This window comes from Cricetulus griseus, chromosome 2 (genome assembly GCF_003668045.3).
Source record: "Cricetulus griseus strain 17A/GY chromosome 2, alternate assembly CriGri-PICRH-1.0, whole genome shotgun sequence".
NCBI lineage: Eukaryota > Metazoa > Chordata > Mammalia > Rodentia > Cricetidae > Cricetulus > Cricetulus griseus.
This window is the reverse complement of record NC_048595.1, coordinates 34,107,869-34,114,718: the sequence shown is the minus strand read 5'-3', so window position 1 is coordinate 34,114,718 and position 6,850 is coordinate 34,107,869. Positions and strand designations below refer to the sequence as shown.

Sequence of the window (6,850 nt, the reverse complement as noted above, 5' to 3'; positions counted from 1 at the left end):
CAAGGCAAGTCATCCTCAGGCAGGCACATCTGCATCCCTTTGATACCAATGATCCAGCTCCACCCATCCCCTATCCAGCCCCCATCTCACCAACCTTGTCATAGTGAGCTTCCTCATTCCCTCCTAGTAACTCTCTTTCCACCTTTTATAACTAACCTCTACTCACCCACTAAAACCACCTAATCCAGCTGTCACCTTCTCCAGGCATTCCCCAGGGCACACCCCAGCAAGTCTGTGACAATTCTCTCATGTGTGTGATTTCTCTTCTCACTTCCAGTCTCTCTCTCTCTCTTTTTTTTGGGGGGGGGGTTCGAGAAAGGGTTTCTCTGTGGCTTTGGAGGCTGTCCTAAAACTAACTCTTGTAGACCTGGCTGGTCTCGAACTCACAGAGATCTGCCTTACTCTGCCTCTCGAGTGCTGAGATTAAAGGTATGTGCCACCACTGCCCCGCTACTTACAGTCTACTAACTCTGCAAGTTTCATGGGTCCAACTGAGGTCAGATCACCATAGTTGAGGCTGCAGGGCTCAGCCAATCGATGCTGTTATGTTCCCTGAGCCCAGAGCACCTTACTGTTTGTGTGTCCAATACCCACATGGCAAGAATTACAAGATGCCTCACTGGTCAATTTCCATATGGTCAATTTCTAAGTCCACAGGTTACCTCATTCCTTAGACCATGGGAATCCACAGCATTACATTTGAGAGCACTGGGTGTTCTCTGGAGCAGCGGCTCAGGCCTAGCCCTCAGTGGTTCCTTCTTTCATGTAGGTAGCCAGGGCAGGAACCTGTCACAAGCCCTCAGGCTGGCCACAGTGTCCTCTCAGAATGAAGTCTACAGAACCCACCCAAGCCACCAAGTTAGACACCACACTCTAGACCTGAAGGAGATGAGGCAGAGGCCCAGTGTGTAAGAAATCTGATTATTCAAATTTATTACCATCAAGAAGTATGCAATGATGCTGTAGTTTTTCTTAACAAATAGAAAACAGACTGTGTACAACAGTGAACTCTACAGCACTAGCATCCACAAGGTAAAAATGAATGTTTCATCCAACACCACCAACCCTGGATTGTTGATCTCAACTTAGCCTAGCTAGATCTGGGGACATCTGCATCGAGTCCCTAGGCTAAAACAGCTATGCACCCTTCCCTGCCCCCACTTACCTATCTAGATAGTGCTGCCCAGAGGAAGAGGCCCTCTCCCTGCCCCTCAGCAAGCTGAGATAATAAGACTGAGTATAGTACCATGGATACAAGTCCAGTAGTCTTGCCACATTGGTTTATGAGGGCAACTTGGAGCGGAAAAGAGCAAGTCTTGGGGATCTGAAGACAGCTGCAAACCAGGAGAGAAGTCATCTGGCCCCTGCCGAGGACAGACATGTGCTACCAGGCCCACTGGCCTAGACCTGAAGGGCCAGCCACGCCCCCGCTTGGCCCTGAGGTGTGTGGGGCGTGGCACAAGCCCCTCACCTGTGCCATTCATTTACTGAGGTGGCCAGAACCCACAGTATACAAACACCTGCCACACTGCAATGCTGGGGATGATAGCGAGACTCTGTGGGCCCATGGTGAGCCCCAGGCACATTGAGTTGCCTCCCACTTCGGGATCTGAAGTAGAGGCAAGGGGATGAATATTTCTTTAAAAAACAAACAAAAAAAAAAAGATCTTATTTTTGTGGGTTTTTAAAATTTTTTTTTTGAACCTTTGCAAACACGATGGTGATGAGGAACGCCCTGCCAGGCTCCCCAGATACGTCTGTGGTTGTGGGCTATGAATGTTAAATGCACACTGGGGATGTGTTTCCTATCGCCTCCCCACCCACCACGTCTGTGGGGCCTAAAAAAAGGCTCTCAAGGAAAAACAAAGCCTAAAACAAAACAACAAAAATAAATGTTTCCCTGCATTTGGCTGGAATAGGATCTCTGAAAGGCTGGAGGACAACAGGCATGGTGCTGCCTCCTGGGCCACAGCTGACTGGCTCAGTCAGGGCCCTAGCTCTGAACAAGGAAGGCATGTGCCGTCCTTCAGCGTAAGTTGTACAGGAAAGGATCCAACGTGAACTCAAAAAGGAAAACAAAATAAGCCCCAACTCCCACAGCAGCCCAATCTGCAGTGAAAGATTTGCAAAAGGAAAATTGGAGGGAAGAGGCTAGGATCCCTCAGTCTACCCCACCTACTGTATAAAAAGTGGAGGCTTTCCCCCTCCCCACCCCATGAGAAGCATGAGAAAGGCGGAGCTGAACAGAGAGCTTGAAGTGGGGCTCCACTTGGGCCTGATGGACAAGGGCCCAGAGCCAGGCTGCCAGTCCGCCTACTCGCCCAGGTGTTCTGGGCTCTCTGACTGGTGTGGCAATGTTCCCGAAATGCTGTGATCCCAGTGGGCTGTGCTCTGGCGGCAACAGCATCCGTGCAGGAGGGCTGGACGATGGTCGGTATGGCTCAGAGGAGCTGGGTCTCCCCCTGGAGCCCCTCAGGGGAGCAGCGGAGGAGAGGGGAGCAGTAGTTACGTTGCATAGTGGTCAAAGCTGCCGAGGTATTCCAGGGCCGCACGGTAGCACAGCTGGTATTGGTCCTGTGAGGCAAAGGGGGCTGTTGAGTGTGGACAGAGGGAAGGGCACTCATGCTGTAGCCATGACCACAGAACTGGCCAGGAGCAGATGCTGGGCTCAGAGCTGCCCAGGTACTCTCCAGATGGAAAAAAAAAAAAAAAAAAAAAAAAAAAAAAAAAAAAAAAAAAAAAAAGCCTCCAAAGGCCCATCTGCCCTCTTTCTTCTCCCAGGCCTGTATTCACGTCTCCAACCCCATTTGTCTGTGCCCAGATGAATGCACCTTACACAGACTGCTCCGTCAACCCTGACCCAGAAGAAGGCAGCATGACACCGGAGCTGGGGACAGAGCTACTGAATGAACATAGCCTGCTCCCTTCTCGCCCCCTGCAAGTTAGGCAGGACAAGAAATGCCATGCGGTCGTGTCATGAACAAATACACATGGGCCTGCTTCAGGTGCCGCTGAGGGTTGTTGTAGGGGGACACATGGGGTCCCACACTCTGGTCTGCATACCTCTGTCTGCACCATTGCAGGGCGCTGTGTGCGAAGAGTCTTCACTGTCTGGAACATGTCAACCACACCCTCGTACCGCATGCGCTCCAGGGCAATGCTTAGAGTGATGAACACTCCGGTGCGGCCCACACCAGCACTGTTCAAAGAATGGCTGTGTCAGGAGTCCTGTTCACCCAGACGCCGGGCTTCCCAGGCCTTCAGGACCACCCTCCACCCCTGGCCCTACATGGCGACTGCCCCACCTGCAATGCACTGTGATGGGCCCATCCTGCCCAAACTGCTCCTTCGTCTTGTGCACCTGCCCGATGAAGTCGATGAAACCTTCACCCGTCTTGGGCACTCCTTGCTCTGGCCAGTCTGTAAACTGGAACTGTCGGATTGTCCTTGACTGCCCGTCCTGGGAGAGATGGTCAGGGGCCAGAATTAAGGTTTATACTTCTGGCAGCAGGCCCTCTAGACCAGGATCATAAAATAACACAGGGATGCACTCACAAGGACTCTAGGAGGTAACACGCACAGCTCGGATTCCTGCAGTTTGAGCTGATGTGCTGGGGGCAGGAGGGGGGGGGGGCAGACCTAGACCAACGTGTGCTCAGGTAGTGTGAGGTGCACATTCCTTGGCCAACACTCACCCGGGCATCTGTGACCTTGAACTCACGAAGGATGTACTGGGGCATGTTGTACTCAGCCATCGGATCAACAACAAAGTATTGATAGCGAGCAGAGCGCTCTGCTGGCCAGTACTGGTGACACTTCTCCTGTGGACACAACATGGGGCACCCCCACGGTTAGGTGGGAAGGCCAGGGGAAGAGAGTGCCATGTCTCAGAGGACTCTGGGACAGGATGCCTCCCTCTGGTGTTGGTAGGAGAGCCCGAGGCTATGCTGATGGGAAGCTGGGGTAGGAGAGCAGAACGTCACAAAAGGAGCACCTTTCCCAGGGGAGCCTGGTGTCCTCCCTGACAGTAACTGACAGGACAGGGGCCCTAGGGGAAGGGGTGGGCTCACCCTGCCCATCTCCCGAAGCTTGGTCAGCATGACGATGATGGTGGAATTGTGCTCCCATAACATGCGCCAGAAGTCCTCGGTGCTCTCTGCCAGAGGCCCCTGCGTAGCTATGTAGGCCTTCTGCTGTCTGGGTGACATAAGACTTGACATGCTGGAGGTGCTGCTGCCCCCATCTATCCCGATACTGCCTAGATCCTTAGGACCCTGCTCACAGAGCAGCCCTCCTCTAGGAAGCCCTCACTCTGTACCCAGCTCACTCTGATCTTTTGGGCTAGCTCCTACTCCCCCAACCAGGAGCAGACCAAGGTACCAAAAGGCATGGTGGGGCAGGGAGAAGCATTCCGACCTGTAGCCATCTAGAAAGCTGGCATTGATGTAGTCAGAGCCTTCCACACCACGAATGGGTTGCAGACACACTCGGGTCAGCTCATAGGGCATGATATTCACTAGGCGGTTTTTGAACTTGTTACAGGGCAGGTTGGCACTAATGAAGCGAGATGTGTGGGCCTTGGAGTTGGCCAGTAACTGTGAAGAGGAAGAGGTTTGTCAGGCCCATCTCCCTGCAAAGAGGCCTTTCCAGGACCTGGTCCTTCCCATGACCCAGTCCAGGACCCTGGAGTCAAGCAGGCCCACTGGAGTCCCACCTTGAACTCAAGCTCCATGGCAGTCACACTCTCCCCGGGAGGCACTTGGCCTAGCTTCTGGATGTGGGCATAGAGGTTGCGAGCAGGCACCTCGGTGTGTCCACACATGGCAGCCTCCAGCAGTGCCTCATGGATGAACACATACTGGTCCTCTGTCTGCACCATGTAGTTCCTTTGTGAGCGCATGCATGTCACGTGGCCATAGATGTCAACTGTCTTCTCGTGCTTCATTCGCTCCAACATCGCATCGATGACAATAAAGCAGCCCGTGCGGCCCACGCCAGCACTGAGGACAAGGGCACAGCTTGGGCAGTGGTCTCCATTTCCCATCCCTCCCCTCCGGCGGCTCTGTGCTCTCTCACCTGCAGTGCACCACCATGGGTCCTGCGTCTAGTGGGTTGCAGGCCTTGACTCGTCTCAGGAAGGCCAGGATGGGAGTCGGGTACTCAGGAACCCCATGGTCTGGCCAAGCCATGAACTGGAACTGCCGCAGCTCACGCTTCTCACTAGAACCACTCTGGGGAACAGAATCAGAGATGGGGAGGCTTGGGGTTTGCTTGCCACGGACCCAGGGAAGGGGCCAGACCCACCACCCCCAGGTGATAATTCAGAAGCCACACCAGACATAGTCACATAACACAGGATGAAAACCGCTCAGGCCCCCAGGCCCTGACCAGCCCGCCCATCACACCCAGGACATTGTCCCTACAATCTAAGTGGTGGACGAGAGCCAGGGCAGGCTGGGCCATACCTTATGGAGTGCGAAGGTGCGCATGGTGTATGTGGCCAACTCCACTGTGTCCACCAGGGTCACCTGAATGAGGCCATAGGTCTCAGTGCCTCGGGCTGGCCAATACTGATCACACTTAACCTGGAGGGGGATGGGCAGGACAGGTGACAGTGTTATAGGATGCCCAAACGCTTTAACAGGCAGAAGCAGAGTGAGAGGCCTAGCTTGCCCGGCTACAGAGGGCCCCAGCCCTGAACTCTCTCCCACCTTCTCCCTCCTCACCAAGCCACATCACACTAAGCCACCATCCCTGCCCTCACTGGTAGAAGGAGAACCATAATTGAAAATTATTTATTCAACACCAGATAGCACCAGGCACATTTTCTGCCAAATTTACCCATAACGTTTATGCCCCATTTTCAAGCTCTGTAAATTTTATGTTCCAGTCAATGCTTTGCAGTGCAAGAGCAGACATCAACAGCTCCTTCCACTAATTAACTTAGACATGTGAATGCCCCAGGAACACTCTGGCATCTGGGAACATGTGAACACCCAGGAACATGCCAGAAACTGGGGAACACATTAACATTCCAGAAAATGACAGCATTTGGTGAAACATATCAACATCCTGGAACCCATAAACACCTGGGGAACATGCTATATTGCATTGCAGCAGTTCCCCAGTATCTAGGGAATGAGACAATACTCCAGGAAAACCATAGCCCTTGGGGAATCCCTTGAAAAACTTCACAGGAGGTGGTGGTACCCAGCCTCACTGGATCATTTCCCATCCACCCCCTCACCCGGGATTTCTCCTCTAGCCTGGTCATCATGACCACTGTGGCCGTTCGCTGTTCCCACACCATCCGCCAGAAATCGCCCATGGTCTCTGGCAGTGGACCCTGTGTGGCAATGTAGGCATTCTGCTTCCGGTAGCCATCGATGTAGTTGGCATTGATGTAGTCACTCCCAGGAACACCTACGATGGAAAGGGATTCGTGAGAGCATTATTCTGGGAGCCCCAGGCCAGCCCACTGTGCCTTAGAGCATGGGGGGTAAGAGGGCAATCTGCCCTGGGCTCACCATCGATGGAGGTGAGGAGGACTCGAGAGTGGTCATAAGCAATGACATTTGCATAGCGGTTCTTGGGTTTGTTCACCTCTGAGTTGGAATTCTCCCATGTGAACTGTTGTCCAGGGTCAATGGACTGTCAGAAATGGAAGAAACAGAGTGAGGGCCAAGTCCAAGGAGGCTTCAGCAGCTGAGTACCCCACTCCAGTCCCCAGCCACAGAGCTGACACATCCCAAGTCCAGAAAGTGGCAAGCTGAGGACTCAAACTTCTATACAACATCCCCTTGTCAGGCAGAGTGGTTGAGACTGGGGTGAGGCATGGAGCAGGCTCCTG

At 53.3% G+C, this 6,850-nt stretch overlaps 1 protein-coding gene across 6 annotated transcripts in view; it reads right to left on the bottom strand.

Annotated features, from left to right (window-relative positions):
- Nucleotides 1–947: 947 nt before the first annotated feature.
- The window catches only part of Ptprf (protein tyrosine phosphatase receptor type F), a 71,389-nt gene continuing 65,486 nt past the window's right edge, over nt 948–6,850 (bottom strand). For all 6 annotated transcript variants that reach the window (XM_035438929.1, XM_035438928.1, XM_035438925.1 and 3 more), the window contains 11 exons: nt 6,528–6,651; nt 6,248–6,423; nt 5,466–5,585; nt 5,077–5,231; nt 4,715–5,000; nt 4,417–4,595; nt 4,071–4,197; nt 3,696–3,821; nt 3,306–3,460; nt 3,064–3,199; nt 948–2,574 (listed from right to left, as the gene is read on the bottom strand). In XM_035438929.1, coding sequence (XP_035294820.1) covers nt 2,506–2,574; nt 3,064–3,199; nt 3,306–3,460; nt 3,696–3,821; nt 4,071–4,197; nt 4,417–4,595; nt 4,715–5,000; nt 5,077–5,231; nt 5,466–5,585; nt 6,248–6,423; nt 6,528–6,651 — 1,653 coding nt within the window. In that variant the 3' untranslated portion in view covers nt 948–2,505. The remainder of the gene's footprint in view (nt 2,575–3,063; nt 3,200–3,305; nt 3,461–3,695; nt 3,822–4,070; nt 4,198–4,416; nt 4,596–4,714; nt 5,001–5,076; nt 5,232–5,465; nt 5,586–6,247; nt 6,424–6,527; nt 6,652–6,850) is intronic.